The following is a 17214-nucleotide window of genomic DNA, read 5'->3' as shown; positions in this document are numbered from 1 at the left end:
TATTTATTTGAAATGAAGTGTATATTTAAACATTTCCTATGGATGTTTTTCAAAAATATGATGAAATATTGATTTCTTAAAAGCAAAGATTATTACGACATGTTAGTCCAGGAGACTAGGATAGAGCGCGTTTTACAATGTGCCAAACATTTTCCCGCCACATCTCAACATTGAAAGAGAAGAAATGTAGTGGTGGATCTAGAAGGAGTTGGGGGGGGGGGGGGGGGGGGTTAACATCCTCTAAGAGAGAGCGAGGAGCCCCACATATTATATATTTGTTGCGTTTTTATTAAGGTAAAACTATAGCTGAGTTTAAACTTTAGTTTTGTACGTTTTATGTAAAAACTACTTAAACAGCAAACTCACCAGAGTTCGTTAAGTTGTACCAAACTGAGTGCAGAGACGCAGAGGACTATGCACAGTTTATATTGCCTATACATGTAATATTGTACATGCATTATGCATGAAGAAAATCGGCATTGTCGCATGCATTTTTTTTCGTGTCACGAGGATATTTTAACAAATAAATAAAAAAAATCAAAAAAAAAAAAAACAAAAAAAAAAACAGCAAATTTCAGTTTCTGAAATAATTTCAACAGTTATATAAATTGGTTTGCGGCCAATTTTTGACGCTTGCGTCAATATGTTTCTTGTTCTGTTGAATTGATCCAAGGGATTGTTGAAATGGGGGAAAACGGTCCGACGAGTTGTAATGCATTTGTTACTTCAAAATATGGTAAACATCACAAGCGACAGTAACGTTAATTAATCAGACTTGCAGAATAAAGAATCTAAATAAGAGTCATCTTAATAGATGGTTTCAGCAATTTTGAGCGGGTGTTTGGTCACTGAATGATCAGCAGCTAGAGGACAAGAAGACCGAAAGAAAGGAGATCGGACGGAAAAGATAATGGCGTCTGACGTAAAAAAGACAGACGTACAGAGTGACCTGCATATGTGAATTTCTAAGTTTGTCTTTGCTACTATTCAAAAAATTTTGACAGAGGCCTTAATTATGAAACGAGTGAGTGTATAATGATACCAAAAACTCTTAAAGAAAGTGGAATTGGTGAAACTGTTGGCGAATCACAAATATTTTTTTAATGAAACGAAGGGGAAACGCTTAAAAGTATGACGGTGTGTATCCGTAATATGACGTTATATTTAGATGCGCTGACTACCATGAACGCACATTGTTTAAAATCCGATATGTTGGAAAGGATACATCATATTCCTTTGAATTTTTCATGTCTGATTTGAAATAAATATAGCTTCCATCATGTATAATTTTGTTGCTTTGCGTCGATTTATAGCAATTTTATCAAAGTTGTGACATTACTTTTGGATCAACCTTCGTAATTTCGTGGGTTACTCGTAAATACGATGGTTCAATGAATCAATATGTAATCAACATCAACGTTCGTGGGGATGTTAATTCGTGGGTAAGGGTGACCTTCGAACATTGGTCCCCAACAAACAATGATGATTCTAAAGTGGTAATAGCTGTGAACAATCAAATCTCTATATTTTAAAGATAATTTACACTCAACACGTTTGATTAATAATAAAGATGATACAGACATTTCAATAGTATTCAGATTTTAAACTATAAATGTTTAATATGATTCATATTGCACAATACAATGAATATTTTATATATATCAGTAGGTTATTTTAAACACTGTAATAACTATACCATTTGTATGGGAGTTCTAATATTAAATCATTTTATTTTACAGATCCAACATTTTTATTTATTTACATATCTTAAAATAAAAGTTTTCAACAATATTCATGTCATTCCTTCCTCAACAACTAAAATATACACAGACAAATAATGTATTGTTTTAGCATCTCAAACAATCCTTTCTAATATAATTGCTTAAAATTCTAACTCTAGCATGGTTTTAAGTTCTCCTTGACCGACGGTTGTTGACCACAGGGGAAGAATGTCTCTGCATTTGAGGAGATAAATTTGGAATATCTGATGATCTCCCACCAAAAGAAATGGAGTTTTTAGCAATTCTTTTGTTTCCTTGGGGTGAAAGATTTGGCATGGAATCATCATCAAAACATTTACTTTCTCTGTCACTCTTATGTTTTGTTTTTTGTCCATTCATATTTGAACATTCGATTTCACAATCACTATTAGTTAACGACTCCTTTCTTTCAGAACTCCTCAATGTTTTTGATTTAGCCATTTTTAACATTTGCCTTCGAAGCAAACATCCCGTCAGTCTGACCTCTTTTACAGGTAATCCGTAATCAAGAGACTTCCCTCGTTTAGGTTCATGGGATTTATTTTTCATAACTTTAGACTTGCGTTTATTTGGACTGGAAAAATTAAACTGAATATCTTCGTCCACCTGTGCCGACACATCACTAACCATAAAACTCTGAAACTCTTCTTCTTTTTCTTCTACTTTCCTTCTTTTCCTTACCCTTTGTAACTGGTTTTCTGTAGAACCTTCAGGTATTGATTCCAGTCTTTGCCTCCTCCTTGGTGAACACAACGATGCTGCCTCAGCACTCAGTAAAGTAGCATTCTTTTTGGGTGACTTCTTTTTGTTAGACAACTGGGTGTCTATAAAATCCACAAAGCCAGTGTCCCAAGAGGAGTCGGATCTCTTGCCTGGGGAGGAAAATATTTCTGGAAACACACCACCTTCGTCATCGTCTTTCATTCTTCCTTCCACATTTTCTTGCTCTAGCTCCCACTCTTGGTCTGAATTTTCTTCAAATTCGACTTCATTTATTTCAACGAAAGAAGCATCACTACAAAGAGAGCTTTGCCCAGTTAAATCTCCTTCATCAAATCCTTCAAAGTTGGACTCAGAGTCACTTTCATGCAGAAGTTTATTGACACTACGGTCACTCAACACAGACCAGCTTTTGTTGAGCTTGATTCTCTTTTTCCTTCCCTTTGGGGTACTGCCTTTTGCATTTCTCCACACCAAAGGTGTTGACCCTCGACGGGGAGAAACACACTTTTTCTCCAGTGAAGTTCGTTTCAATGGAGATTTGATTTTAGTGTCCTTCAAAGGTGATTTTAAATTTTCTCGAAGTATTTCTTTTACAGTTATAGTAGTGTCTAACTGCTCATTTTTAGAATTCTGAATTTTTTGGGAGGTAGTATTATCAATTTCATTTTTAGCACCAGTGGGTATTTTGTTTTTTCCTCCAATTTTCTCTTTTCTAGTGGCAGCATTATCCACATCTATTACTTTTTCACAGTTTTTACCATTGGCAGTAGGATATTTTAACTTTTCCAACCTTTTCACTTTAGGAGTATTTAAAGAATTTTCATCACTTTTGGATTCTCTTCTTTTATTCCATCTTTTCCTTTTATTTGACCTTGGAGTGTTACTCAGGCCACTCTTTGGACTTGACACAACTGGAGTAGTCTGATTAACACTTTCAGCTGATGAGATGATCCTTTTACTTGGGGTTCGCAAACCTGCCAGTCTTGGAGAGGACTTGAACACAGGTGAAGCAGGGACACAGTTATTTCTGCCCCAATCTCCAGGAACAGGACTGTTTGGACGTGAATTTCTTTCCTGTACCTTAACCGAAATGTCTTGAAGCTCACGGTCCACACAATTCTGCCTCTGGTCAGTTGACCGTAAACGATGCACTCTCTCAATATAAAACAAAGACTTTTCCACCTGTTCATCAAACACCTTCTCTTCTTCAAAAGTTTCCTGCACATTTTCCGACTGACCAACATTTTCTTTTTCTGGTTTCAAATCGATACAAGTTTGCAAGATTTTAGCTGTTGAGTCTTTTTGTTTTGAAGACAGAAGTTTTTTAACTGATAATGGTGCGGCAAGGTTGGCATTTTTGATTGCCATCATTTTGTTCATAACAGATGGGCTTTTACTGGTCTGATGCGGATGGACTTTCAGCTCTGCTCTTTCAATTTGACATTTACTTGTATCATCTCGATATTCTGTCAACAAAGATTTCCTTGATCTCAAGCGTCTGTGCTTCTTTGGCGAATCGTCCTCATGTACAGCATTCACTTCTACAGTACTACACTTGTCATCATTTTGCACAGTTACGGTTGAGGTAGAAGGCTCGTCATTACAATTAACTGGTCCCACCATGTTCTTAACCCTACCCTGCAAACCACTGGCATTTTCATTGTTTACATCACATAGATTACCAACATCCTGTTCATTACTAGAGGTATCTTCATCACAACTGACAATTTCAATATCGTCACTGGCTTGCTCATCAATTTCAACAGTTATCTTTTTTGAAGATGCGCCCTTTCCTTTACTCTTCTTAGGCTTGCATTTACTCCTTGCATTACTCAGTTCCTTCTTGTCTCCATGTCTTTCTTTGGAACCAGCAGACCTACTTCTTGTCTTTATGTGTTCTGCATGACCCTTTTCTTTGAAATTATCTGCTTCTGTCTTGTCCATGTCAACTTTAAGAGATTCAGTTGAATTGCTGTCTTTAATTTTATTTATCATTTGATTCAACATCTCTTCTCCTTCTCTCCTTAATTCACAGTCCAATACTTTACTTTTTTCTCCCTTGGCTTTGGTGCTTTCAGTCGTTTCTTTATTTGGAAGAGTTGCCATCTTTGGAGAACGAAGTCTTCTTTTGAGAACACATTCTTCTATTTCTGCAGTTGACTTCCTTGCTGATCGTTCTGAAGCTACAGTCTGACTAGAATTCTTCTCATTTTCAACATTAACAGAATCAACCTCCTCTCTAGATTTTCTATGTTGTGGTGATTTTTTTCTGGGAGATTTTAATGTCTTTTTATAGGATTCAACATCTTTGTTATAAGGGGACTGAAACTGTTTATCCTTGTTCCTTCTATTATTACTTTTGCACTCTTGGTCCCTAATTTTACTGCTGCCTTGAAGAGCTTTGGAGCACGTTGTCGTTTTTGGACTTCTTTCACTACCTGTGACTGAATCTTTCACAACTGCAGAATGACACTGTTCATTTTTTCTGTTGATAAGAGAAGAATCTTTTAGTTTATTAGTACCAATTTCAGCGTGATTATCATTTTTTAATCCAGCTCTGTCACTATTTTGACTTGATGTTCCTTGAACAAAGAGAAAATTTCTCGTTCTTGTTGGCACATAGTGATTTTCAAGCTGCAAGTCTATTTCTGTGCTCCTTCGAATTTCTTTTCGCTGGCGAATGTCTTGCTCTATGCTGTCTTTCAGTAACTTGGTCTGTTCATGTTCACTTGCATTTTGCCAAACTTTTCGAGGACTTTGTCTCCTTCTCTGTTTAACTTCAGAGTTCACTATTTTAAGAGTTGTTTTACTGGAAATGGTTTTCATGGATTTTTGGACAGAAGGTGGTGTTGCTTCTACCCTTTTCACAGATTTTTCAACATTACTGCAAAAAATAATTTAAAAATATTAAAATGTTTTAAAAATGAAGCCTATTAATTAACATACAACATGTACATATGCATTTAATCAAAATGAAAAATGTTAAAGCTTTCAGATCCATGTATCAGGATTGTGCCCTGTGAATCTTATCTACTTCCGTATATCAGTAAATTGTTATATTTATATAACAAATCTGTTTCAATATTAATAGTGAATTTAATATATGCATGTTTTCCTTTATGTGATGATTGAAAATTTTCAAGCATTCAAAACAAAAATATATTGAGGTATGAAACTTTTAAGATGTACCGAATTTCAAATATGAATGTATCGATAAATATATTTGCTACTTTTGTGTACATAATTTTACTGCAATGCAATCTACATTAACTTCAGCAATGTGTGTTTTGTTTGGGGTTTTTTTTGCGATTAATTTCATGGACTTATATAATATTTTGCTTTGGAAATTGCATTTACACCTTTCTTTTGGGAAAAACCTTTTTTGCATGGAAACACCTTCAATAAAAATTGTATATAAAGGAACGCATTTGCAAATGTAAATATTGAAAATTGAAATTTGATTTGGAAGTAGTGGAAGAGCTTGAGGAAAATTTTTAATAGTCCCCATTATAATTAGTTCTACTTACCTGCGTGTACCACCTGCAGTTTGGCAGCACTGCTCTAAAACCCGCTTTCAGGAAAGTTGCCTGGCTAGGACCAGAGTTAATTAGGCAGTCCAGATCTTGATAATGTTTCTTTTCTCTGATGAATTCTTTATGCTGCTCTTCTCTAACATGCTAAAAAAAAATCATAAATAGGATTCAGTGAGATTTATAACAAATGAGAGTTAACAATAAAATAAATCATACTGCATTTACATGTAGAAAGGTATGCCACAGGTGATGTAATGCTCATTTATTTTTTTCTCATTTAAAAGTTTTGACCTGTATTAAAGCTTTTGTTATAGTCAAACAGACTGACAGGTAAACCAGATTTAATGTCCCTTCAGTTTTGCAAAAGGTGGTACAAAATGTGCTTGTGAAATACTGATGGCCCAATATGACAAATTGGCAAAGAATAAAAATTTACAAATTCCAAGGTCAAATTAAAGTTTAAAAAAATGTTGATAAGTCTAATCACAAGGTGTGGACTATGAATCATTCATAACTTATGGTCAAGATGAGTTTTTCAAGAGTAAGTCAAACTTCAAGGTCAGGGTTGAAGATGCTGGTACTCTATGGAAGTTCTCCTCATAACAAGTATATAAACAAGGAATACACCTGTGAAAATATGCAAGCCGTAGCCCCACCCACTAAAATGTTCAGGGCTAGGTTAATGTTGATGACATTAAAACAGACAGGCAGACACAACAAAAACAATATACCCCTGGGATCTTTCGATCCAGGGGCATAAAAATATAAGCTAATTCAGAGAATTTGTGTCCCCCCCTTAGGGAAAAAGTAAACCATGCACAGTTTGGGGTCAGGGGTGGGTTCCGATACCCTTGACTGAATTTGTAGAATTATTAAATGTATATTGAAGCAAATAAAATATGCCAATATGGATATAAAGGTTTGATTGATTATTCTTTATTATGTGTGTAGAAGATTCTTTTTATATGGAATATTTATCACACTGTAATGATAATTTTATGAGTTTGTACAAGCCAGATCTCATAAATTTTTCATTTCACATACTGAATACTATCATTTAGTAAAACAAAAGTATTTCGAAAAAAAAAATTGGATTTTCCAGGATGCAAACCCTGGCCCTTTCACATGTGAAGCAAGAGACATACCACTAGACCACGGAGCCGCTTTAACATAGAATAAAGTGCCGCGCCACAGCATGATACGCCCGTCAAATATATTGTTCAATAATCATAAATTGGTAAAGGTGCAAAAAAATCAGATAACCTTGATTAACAGATTGACACAGATTTCAATGATCTAATTTCAATTTCTTATCATGTTTAAAATACTGTACATATATACATCTCTAAGAGACTTACAGTGTAGGGATTAATTATAACAAATAATACATCATATAATTCTAAACTGGCTGTGTTAGAACTTAACAAATATCCATCTGCAGCTTTAAATTGTTAATTGCATAATTTTCTGAAATAATGGAAATGCTACAGTCTAACAAAAAAATCAAAAATACATTATTCTTTAGACTTAAAATTTCTAAGTGAGACATGACTGCAATTTGTTGCAAATATATAAAAATTGATATGTAATTATTTTTCAATGAACACATGTATAATTAGTTTTAATTATATTATACTATACTAATTTAGTTTTAATCATACACTAAAACATCAATTTGTTTTAATTACATAACACTAATTGAAAGATCTTTATCTGGGCTATTGCCATCAAGAACTCTTAATTAACACAAGCAACTATGAGGCCATTTCTTTTTGCCCAACTCCCAAGAGATAACAGCTGAATTAACAGAGATGGTCTAGACAACCAGTTAACTCCTGACAATAAACTCATTAATTTCTTTCTAATTTGACATGCAATTTCTGCTATCAAAATTTTTCTTAACCAGTGCTTGATAATTATGCCCATGGGACAAACTGAATTCCTCTCAAAACATTAACATTTGCTACAGTTTGCTTTTTACAGTTTTTGTAAAAGTATATTATAATGATGAAAAAAAAATAAGTTTTTACTTAATTTAACATTTTTTTAATAAGGCTTAGTTTTAATTATATTATGCAATATTAATTTAGTTTTTATTATACACTGTATCTTAAAGCATCAATTTGTTTCAATTTCATCAATTGAAAGATCTTTTTCTGAACTAGCCATCAAGAATTCTTAATTAACTTACTTTGAGGCCATTTCTTTTTGCCCAACTCCCAAGAGATTAAAGATAAAGATAAAAGCTGCGTTATAAGAGATCTGCACTACCAGTTCGCTCCTGACAATAAACTCATTAATTCTCTCTAATTTGACATGCGAATTTCTGCTATCAAAATTCTTCTTGACCAGTGTTTGATAATTATGCCCATGGGACAAACTGAATTCCTCTCAAACCATTAACATTTGTTGCAGATTGCTGTAAAGTATATAATGAAAAAATAAGTTTTTACTTGATTTAACATTTTTAAATAAGGATACAACTATATTTTTACATTTTTTAGTATTATGAAATTAAAAATTTTAAAGACTTAGTTTTTTAAAAAATTCACTTAAATTTAAAGTCACAGTGACCTTGAAATAGGCCGCGACACACCTTCTACCTTAGATGTATAATTTTGCCAAGTTTGAAAGCTCTAGGTCTAATAGTTTTCTAGTTATGAGCCGGACAGGATTTTTCCATATTTGGCCATAGCATCTTTATTAAAGGTCACAGCGACCTACTTTTTGTGCGCGACACACCGTCTACCCAAGAAGTATCAACTGTCAAAGTTTGATAATCCTAGGTCTAATAGTATTCAAGTTATGAGCCGGACACGAATGGACAGACGGACAGACGGACGGACGGACATGAAGCCTATAACATAATACGTCCCGTCTTAAGACGGGCGTATAAAAATTATATACTGTACAAACATTAAGTCACATACATGTATATATTCACGTTCGATATATTGTCAAAATTTTACACAATGCATGGTGTCTAATTTAACCTTTATTAAACAGTTTTAATAGATGTAATAAGAATATAGAGTCCGCCGAGAACCTGTTTTATACGTAATAACTCTCCTTCATGCCCCTGTGCTAAAAATAGCGACATGTACTACAATAAATACTAATAAACAAACGGGGCGGGACACTTTGAAAGGGGTGAGAGAGGTCCTAGGGACTTTTGGTATAAAATTACATTGCAAAATCTCAAAATCCTTTTGAAATATCGCCCGAAAATGATAGTGTTTCACACGTCAAACAGAGTGTATACATTTATGACTCTGAAGTTTGATCTTTTGACCTCAAAATCAATAGGGGTCTTTTTTGGTCCATAGGGAGTTGCTATGCAAAATTTCATTGCAATATGTTTCTCGAGATATCATGTGGAAATGAAAGCGTTACAGACAGACAACCAGAAGTCTCTGTCGAGACTGTAGCTCTACTGGTTTGTACTTATCAAAAACCATTGAACTATTTTATGTATCTTTGTGTAGTCTACTTGTGTGCCAACTTATTTTGAAATCAAACTAAAACTGTAGAAGGAGTAGCGTTTTAAAGGAATTTCACAGAGAATTCTATTTTTAGTAACCATGGTAACACCGTTCATCGAAATCAAAAACCGATGCACTATTCTATGTATTTTAGTGTAGTTTACTTGTGTGCCAAGTTTTATTGAAATCAGACCAAAACTGTAGAAGGAGTAGCATTTTAAAGGAATTTCACCGAAAATTCTATTTTTAGTAACCATAGCAACACCGTTCATTGAAATCAAAAACCGATGCACTATTCTATGTATCTTTGTGTAGTCTACTTGCGTGCCAAGTTATATTGAAATCAGACCAATACCGTAGAAGAAGTAGCGTTTAAAAGGAATTTCACAGAAAATTTTATTTTTAGTAACCATGGCAACACCGTGCAACGAAATCAAAATCCGATGCACTATTCTATGTATCTTTGTGTAGTCTACTTGTGTGCCAAGTTATATTGAAATCAGACCAAAACTGTAGAAGGAGTAGCGTTTTTAAGGAATTTCACAGAAAATTCTATTTTTAGTAACCATAGCAACACCATTCATCGAAATTAAAAACCGATGTACCATTTTATGTATCTTAGTGTAGTCTACTTGTGTGCCAAGTTATATTGAAATCAGACCAAAATTGTAGAAGGAGTAGTGTTTTAAAGGAATTTCACAGAAAATTCTATTTTTAGTAACCATGGCAACACCGTTCACCAAAATCAAAAACCGATGCACTATTCTATGTATCTTAGTGTAGTCTACTTGTGTGCCAAGTTATATTGATATCAGACCAAAACTGTAGAAGGAGGAGCGTTTTTAAGGAATTTCACAGAAAATTCTATTTTTAGTAACCATGGCAACACCGTTCATTGAAATCAAAAACCGATGCACTATTCTATGTATCTTAGTGTATGTCTAAATTGTGTTCCAAGTAATATTGAAATCAGACTAAAACTGTAGGAGGAGTAGCGTTTTGAAAAATTGTTTACAGAATTTTTCAATCAGACGGACGGACGCCGCACTTACCATCGCATAAGCTCAAATTTTTGTCTTATGACAGTACACTACCTCTATAGCAGATGCTCTAATTAATATCCCCCACTTTTCAAAAGGGGGACAAAAACCCTAGCTCAAACCAAAGTTATAAGTTAGATAAGAGTTGTTGTGGACAAACCTAGACAAGCAGACTAAACACTCTAACCACAATTACAGCAGCATAAAAATAATGGTTTATAGTACCCATACACAGACCATAAATAAATGTATCCTTAACAGCTGAGATATTTTTAATTCATACCTAACAGCTCATTTATGGCTTTAATACTAATTTTATTTTTTCATGTGCAACCTACTTTGGTAAGATCATCGTATTTGACTTCACAGCATTCACAGTATCCTCTCCTCTTTTCCTGCAGTCTCTTTAATTCCTTACGTCGTCGTATTTCCCCCGCGGTGACAATCCGAACACCACCAATGATACTGGTTCTCTGTCCTTTCTGTGGTGCCTTTCTGCAAGATAGTGGTAACAAATCAGACAAAAGCTATTATTTTACTTCAGAATAATACAGTCAATCTGATTGGTCTGGGGCATGTCACATGACAAATTGTGACATTTCCCTCATGTGCAGGGTGACAACTGTGTTGTCTCCCTTGATAGATGATAATAAAATTTCAGAAAAAAAACCTCCTGTATAATTTATAAAGATGAGTAGCTTCTGTGAACAATAAATCCTATAATACAGAGATCACAGTCATCTGTTGACATATTTTGTAAGTTTGGAATAAGGGCAATAAGTACAACACATAATGATTTTTTGAATGAAAATTACAGCCTATTCTTTTAATAGTCATGGGTGTGAAGGTTCTTACACTGTACAAGCAGATACATGTACATGTATGTAATCACCATATTTACTATTTACATAAACAAAATTACAGATGTGTTTATACCTGTTTGAGGATTTGGAATTCTCCTGTGATTTAGTGGACCCTCCCTGTCCGGTTTTGGACTCTGGTGTCCTGGGTTCTAATGGAATAAGTCCAATCCTGTCTCCTCTCTCCTCCCGTGATTTCTCCCCGCCCACTGAAGTGCCATCAAACGGACAGGTACCCCGCGGTGTTTCTACGTTAGCATGGGGCCAAACCTCGGCCTGATGATAAACCACCTTGTACTGTCTCGTAACCGATTCCAGCTTCAGGTATGGAGTTTTTAGTTTCTTCACTGAAAGATATCAACTCTTATATTAATAAAGTAAGGAATAATTAATAATTCAATATCATATGCTAGGAAAATATAAATAACAAAACATACCTTTGCAGCCTCCTTGGACATTGTTAACATTGCTCTGTTACAAAAAAAAATTGAGAAAAAGTCAAAATTAATTTTTTTCAAATATTAATCTAAAAAGTGACACCATAGTTTTATCAAACCCATGATTTTCAAAGCTGACAAAGAGGGACAGTCACAAAAACTGTTATGTTTGGATGTAGATTTATAGACTTAATCCAAACAATCTATAAAGTAACCACTTCAAGACTTTTAGAAGACCTTTTCTTCAAAATATATTATTTGTTTATCCAGCATTTCCTTAGGCTATCGAAATTTAATTCTCTGGTTCTCAGGCCAATTTTCTCCAAAACAGATGCAGAAGGGCGGCATTTTATTTATCATTGTATTGGCAATAAAGTAGATGAGGGAGGTATTTTTTTTTATTTTAATTTTCGAATTTTCTTTAACATAAAGATATTCTTTTTTAATCACAGATATACTTTCCATGTCTGATTAAAAGTTCTGCTTTATCCATTGCTTATCAGCGTGTATACATCGTAGGCAATGTCCTCAAATGTATTTTCAAACGAAGTAGCCAAAATCTCATTGCAAATGGCTACGGGAAGTGATATTTGAATACTAAACTATGAAAAAAGAAGGGGCAGAATTCTTTTTCCGGATTGGTCTCCGCAATACCAACTTTTTATTTTATCAAAAATACAATAAAATTAGCAATGCGGCTACCTCAAAATGGATGCGCGCGGGTCTGAGAACCAGGATTTCAATTTTATGTAGCCTTAGTTTACCTTTGGTTTACTGTTACTCTGAGGAAGCTTGGAAATTTCTCTCTGGATCCATTTCTGTGCCACTGTGAAAGAAAAATTATTCATTTTGCCAATAAATGTATGAAGACATTTAACAAATTAATGTGAAAGGTAAAATTGGTTGATCATTACTTCATGCCTCTGAAGCAAAAGACCTTTATCATTAAAATCTACAGATGAAAATATTTAACATCTTGAAAATATAAATATAACCTACGCATTAAAATCTTATGCTATGAGTTACTTGTTTGCTAACAGTCATTCCAACTTCAAAGGTAACTTTTTATTTGTTAACAAGCTAAACAATTACAAGTTTTGTATACTTACCATCCAAAGTGACAATTTTAATGCCCCAATTCTCTGCATTTGTAAGCACTGGATTTGTCTAAAAATATGTATGCGTTGAATAAATGAACTTCAAAGATACATTACAAGCAGGAAGAAATAGACACGTAGGTACTTTATTAACAAGTAGTTTCATTTTTTAAAAAATCATGAGAGTATGAACTACAACTTTTCTCACAAAGCATATTTCATGACTGCAGTGTATTAATGATGCATGAAAAAATATGTGATAATTTTGCATTCAATTAATGTCTTGGTTATTAAAATGTTAATATTTGAATTGATTGTATAATTGTAAATTGAGGAATACACTGCAATATTTTTTTGTTCTATTTCAGATCTGGGGGTTTAATATCTCATAATCACAATTCTTTTATAGTGTGCAGTGTTGTTGAGAGTTCTTCATTTATCCCAGTGTTTTCAATAAGAAAAAAAAATTAACCGCCAAAAAATTTATTAAACAATCAAACTAGATTAATTTTGCCGGGGCTGGTACAAAATCCATGTGAAATCCTTAGATTTTAACTCAACTATTTCCATGAACTAGAGTAGCTTCCCTTGAGTGCGCTCTTTCTTTAAGGAAGTTTGATTAGATCGATCGTGTCATGTAATGGTGTCACGGACAGTGAATATTTGAGCGAAGTTGTGAAGAAACGTGCTGCTGCTGTAACATCATCTACTCAAGCCACGGTCCGGAGTCTACATATAGCTCTTTCTTACAGAATGGGAGAGGATCGTACATTTTTGCCGTGGTTTGCGACGATGCTGTAACACATGCGCTTGAGATCAAATACATTAAGAGGCATAAAGCATGGTCCCTTCCAAAAAGATTTGTTTGTGTTTTATAATTTTCGATTGAAAATTGATTGTGCGGCAGCCCCAATATTAAGTGAGGGGTTCCCCAGTGAAACAACAGCAAATGTATATCTATCCATATAATTTTAAGACCTTTCGAAAAAATGTATGAATTCTTACTGAATTTCCTCAAACAGAAAATCTCAAAATGTTACCCTAAGACTTAATAATTACGAACAAAAGTCTTAATATTTTAATCGTAACTCAAACGTAGAAATTCAAGATTTCAGAATTTCCTCAACAATGCTCAAACTGAAAATGCAAAAAACTATTCCTATTTATTCGTGTAAGATCTCTTGAAGTACAGGACCAGTATCATTTTCACATTTGGGAAGATTTTAATGTACTAATTCTATTTTCTTAATTATTTTGTTCTGACAATCTGTACAAAATGTTAAAAAAGTAAATCAGTTTAAAGATTACTTTATGAAAAGTCTAAGATTGCAGAATATTAATATGTAGAATTTTCAGAATAATATTCTACCAAAGACTAGAATTTCATACTTAAGTTGTCTGTATTACTATATGTTTTCATAGACACATAGTTTTCAGAACAAAAATAACTCAGTCTGTCAAATAAATCTGTGAAAAGTCAAAAATTGTTTTCTAATTGGCTTTTTAGGTAAAATTTGATAATTTATAGTGACAGGAATGTACTTTTTTAATGGCCTGAGAGGTAAGAAAATGGAGTCATAAATGCTGAATTTCATTTTCGGCCTGGGGGCATCTATATCGCTGGACCCCATATTATTTATCTGCCCTGGCAATATCATTTATTTTGGCCCCCAGATATAGTTTCCTGCAATTCCATCCATTTTTCCTTCTATTGAAAATCTTATTGAAAACACTGTTATCCGTGTTATTGCAAGGACTTAATTTTTTTTTAAAAATTCTAGAAAACTTCAGGCTACAATACTGAGGAATAATTTTTAGTTTTCTTCTAAGAATATTTAAAAGTATATGTTTTGGTTATAAATTCAACTTTCTATGACAACACTTACCTCTTTGGTAACTGCTCGTTTTGCAATAGCTTTTCCTCTTATAACCTAAAATTAAAAAGTTAACACAAATTTACATGTATAATCTGAATTTCAACAAATGACTTTTTGCCAAATACCTTAGTATATAATGTACATTACACTTTCTCAAAAGAAAGTCTTTTACCCATTTTGTTCTGAAATTTTTATCGAAGTCATAAAATAAACTTTGAAAATACATTTAATTTTTGGGGGAGGTGGGGCATATTATAAATTTACTAAGAGAAAACTGCTTTGATTTGAGGTCAAGAAAAGCAATGTTGATGAGATCCTTAACTTACGGACTCTTGCGAAGGCTTGTTCCCAGCAGCAGGTGATGGGGAAGGACCCGTATTGAAAGGACTGGGGGTCGATACAGTGGACGGACTGTCAGGGGACTGTAAGGGGTCATGTTTATCTGACCTTGAAGTCCGGTTACTCGTTATCACATAGTTGATCTCTTTGTGGAAGAATTCGTCAACTCGCTGAAAAACAGAAGATCACAAATTACACATAAATAACTGAAATATATGAAATATCTTTTCCTTTACAATATTACAGGATTGACACAGATAAAATTTCTTGAATTTATTAAAGCTGAACATGACTCATAAATAGGCATATGCCATTCTTGATATAACTATCTATAAAGATATCAGCACCAGGGTATACTCTTTGCATTCAGGCCTAGAAAAAAAAACATGTTTGTTTTTTTTTTTATTTTTAAAGTTTAAATTAGGTATAATAAACTCACCACCTTTCATATATAATCAAAATATTTTTTTTAATGGGCTTTGTCTCATTTATGTGGCAATATTTCAACCAGGGCCATTTCGGTAAATCTGGGGCATTTCGGTAATTCGAGGTACCGGTGTTTGGCTTATTTATCAATAATGACAAGTTAAGTCACATATAATTTTTTAAACAAGTAATATTTTGTCAAATGTTGACAAAAAAAAATTGCCTATTCATTGAAAATATTTTTTGCAGTTGAAGTTCGGAAACAAACATATTTTTTTTCTAGGCCTCATTATACCTGACTGGCAGTGACTGCTGTATTGTCATGGGTATCGGCATGAAATATATATTGTGGCCCTCAGACATAGCAAGAGTCTGAATAATAAATATGGAAGACACATTCCTTTGACGAATTGTGTTCAGCTTTAAAATTCATGTTTGTTTACCGCTCCTAGCCTCTTGATATCTTCCTTTATTAAACGACTCTGAGCTAGTTCTTTAACATCAACAAATATGGATTTTCCAGTCAAAGGTAATTTTTCTTTCTTTTCCACAAAGTTCAACTTCCGTCTTCCCTTGGGACTTGCACTTGCTACAAAGAAAAGATGTCAGGATTAAATGGTCTGTCAGATAATCGTTTTACTTGCATTTTTAGAGTGATTTTTGTGTAAAAATTCGTTTTTAATTTTTAAGTAGCAATAGAGATCAAAGATGTGAAGTGAAATTGATTAGTCATAATTAATATACAAGTTATTAATACCATAAATTTTCAATGAATTATTATCAAGCTTCAGCACTGGATATCCTCAAAATGAGGAACCTCTAGTTTTCAAGTTGCAGTAAATTTCAACAAAATGACAAAAATCCCTTTACATACCGACTCTTAGAAAAAGTCTTTGACTGTTTTATTACGCTATACCTTTTTTCGCATCATTCCTCATATTTTAAGTTCCTTGTATATCATATGTAACATGTTGAAAATACTTTCGTTCTAATGATGGCAAAAAAGGAGTCCAAAATACCGCGCTAATATTAGAACCGCAGAAGTATTTACCTTTATTCTGATTGGATAAAAAATAAACGTCCTTCACCTTTCTTCTAAAAATGCAAGAATGAGAACAATCGGATAAAATCGGATATCTAAATCCGTAGGAACCATAAATGGGAAGGGGGAGAGTGTAATAATTTGTTCATATATAGAATTCTTATATAAAATTAATATAGAAAATGCAGATACTATATGCTTGTGTTCCCTCAATTGAAAAGTCTAGTCGATTACATTTTTTTTTGGGGGGGGGGGGGGGGGGGGGGGGGTCACATTGATCAAGTTTATTATTTACAGACTATAAGCATGATGAGTTTGGGGAGGCAAACTTTTTACCTTTTCGTTTTTTGTTTTTGTTTTTGTTTTTTTTCCTATCAACAAATTAATGAGTCTGTGAGATTTCAAGTGGAAATGCTTACAATGAACTTTTTTTCTACATTAAAACGTTTTCCGCAGGTAAATTATTTTGTGTTACATGTTTTTTTCATATTTGCAATATAATTTCAATAATTTTGATTCATTATGTACTGTGTTACTGTAGACCAATGTCTAATCATTAATCTTCCTAATAAATGTTGTAAAAACACAATATACTGTA

At 33.5% G+C, this 17214-nt stretch overlaps 1 protein-coding gene across 1 annotated transcript; it reads right to left on the bottom strand.

The window, feature by feature from the left end:
- Nucleotides 1–1531: 1531 nt before the first annotated feature.
- LOC134230012 (uncharacterized) lies at nucleotides 1532–16641 on the bottom strand. Its single transcript, XM_062711786.1, is given in 12 exon segments — nucleotides 1532–5367; nucleotides 6011–6057; nucleotides 6059–6160; nucleotides 10877–11033; nucleotides 11475–11745; nucleotides 11836–11869; nucleotides 12600–12661; nucleotides 12945–13002; nucleotides 14819–14863; nucleotides 15136–15318; nucleotides 16018–16163; nucleotides 16491–16641. Coding segments are annotated over 12 exon segments (4587 nt in total). The 5' UTR covers nucleotides 16513–16641; the 3' UTR covers nucleotides 1532–1907.
- Nucleotides 16642–17214: the final 573 nt, after the last annotated feature.

Source organism: Saccostrea cucullata, unplaced genomic scaffold, assembly GCF_032062105.1.
Source record: "Saccostrea cucullata isolate Sc308-1 unplaced genomic scaffold, CSIRO_AGI_Scuc_v1 ctg1153, whole genome shotgun sequence".
Taxonomy (NCBI): Eukaryota; Metazoa; Mollusca; class Bivalvia; order Ostreida; family Ostreidae; genus Saccostrea; species Saccostrea cuccullata.
Note: the sequence above shows the minus strand (reverse complement) of the source record. Positions and strands in the feature narration are given on the sequence as shown.